This window comes from Cariama cristata, unplaced genomic scaffold, assembly GCF_000690535.1.
Source record: "Cariama cristata isolate BGI_N322 unplaced genomic scaffold, ASM69053v1 scaffold37865, whole genome shotgun sequence".
Taxonomy (NCBI): Eukaryota; Metazoa; Chordata; class Aves; order Cariamiformes; family Cariamidae; genus Cariama; species Cariama cristata.
Genome location: NW_009617570.1, coordinates 1 through 1,048, shown reverse-complemented (window position 1 = coordinate 1,048; position 1,048 = coordinate 1). Strand labels below are relative to the sequence as shown.

General features: G+C 62.2%; 1 protein-coding gene across 1 annotated transcript; it reads left to right on the top strand.

The window, feature by feature from the left end:
- Positions 1-6: 6 nt before the first annotated feature.
- On the top strand, positions 7-1,044 carry LOC104161968 (haptoglobin-like; the record flags this gene model as incomplete). The annotated part of the gene is given in 3 exon segments (XM_009700574.1): positions 7-94; positions 295-379; positions 381-1,044. Coding segments are annotated over 3 exon segments (837 nt in total), but the record flags the coding sequence as incomplete, so codon positions are not given.
- Positions 1,045-1,048: the final 4 nt, after the last annotated feature.

Below are 1,048 nucleotides of genomic sequence, written 5' to 3'. Positions count from 1 at the left end.
CTCTGGTTTCACTCCAAAGGCACGTACAAGTGTGATGAGGATCATACGTGGGTGAGCCCTGAAGCTGGCAAGGAGATGCCCATCTGTGAGCCAGGTGAGAGCAGAGCAGCAGGGGCTGCGAGGAGCAGGGCAGGTGGGGGGCTGTGAGCAGTCTTTCTGGGCAGCTGAAGGGCTGCAGGGGCTGCTTGCAACCCCCATCTTCCATGGTGCTCCCTGGGGCTGCTGTGGGCCATGAGGCATCCGGCGCCTGCCAGTCTCAGGGTGCTCACCAGGGCCCTGCTCTGCCCTGTGCAGTGTGTGGGAAGCCGAAGAACCCCCCAAGGCAGATGCAGCGCATCATCGGGGGCCTGCTGGCTAGGAAGGGCAGCTTCCCTTGGCAGCCCCCGCCACAACCTCACCGTGGGGGCTACGCTCATTGGTGATCAGTGGCTGCTGACCACGGGCAGGAACGTCTACCTGAACCACACTGAGAACACCAAGCCAGAGGAGATTGCCCCTACGCTGCAGCTCTTCCTGGGCAGTCAGGAGTCTGCCTTGGGCATTGAGCGTGTGGTGCTGCACCCTAGCTACCCGGAGGCTGTGGATCTGGCCCTGCTGAAGCTCAAGCAAAAGGTGCTCCTCGGAGAGGAGGTCATGCCTATCTGCCTGCCCCAGAAGGACTATGTGCGCCCGGGGCGGGTGGGTTACATCTCGGGCTGGGGCCGTGGTGCCACCTTTGCCTTTCCCGATATGCTGAAGTATGTGATGCTGCCGGTGGCAGAGGGTGAGATGTGCAGGCAGTACTATGAGGCGCGGAATGAGTCCTACTGGGTCCAGCCCATCCTTAGCAACGACACCTTCTGCGTGGGCATGAGCGAGCTGCGGGAGGATACGTGCTATGGGGATGCCGGCGGTGCCTTCGCCGTGCAGGACCCCGATGATGACACCTGGTACGCGGCTGGCATCCTCAGCTACGACAAAACCTGTACGGCCTCCAAGTATGGCGTATATGTGGACGTGCAGCGTGTCCTGGCCTGGGTCAAGGAGATGGTGGCGGCTGGCTGAGGCG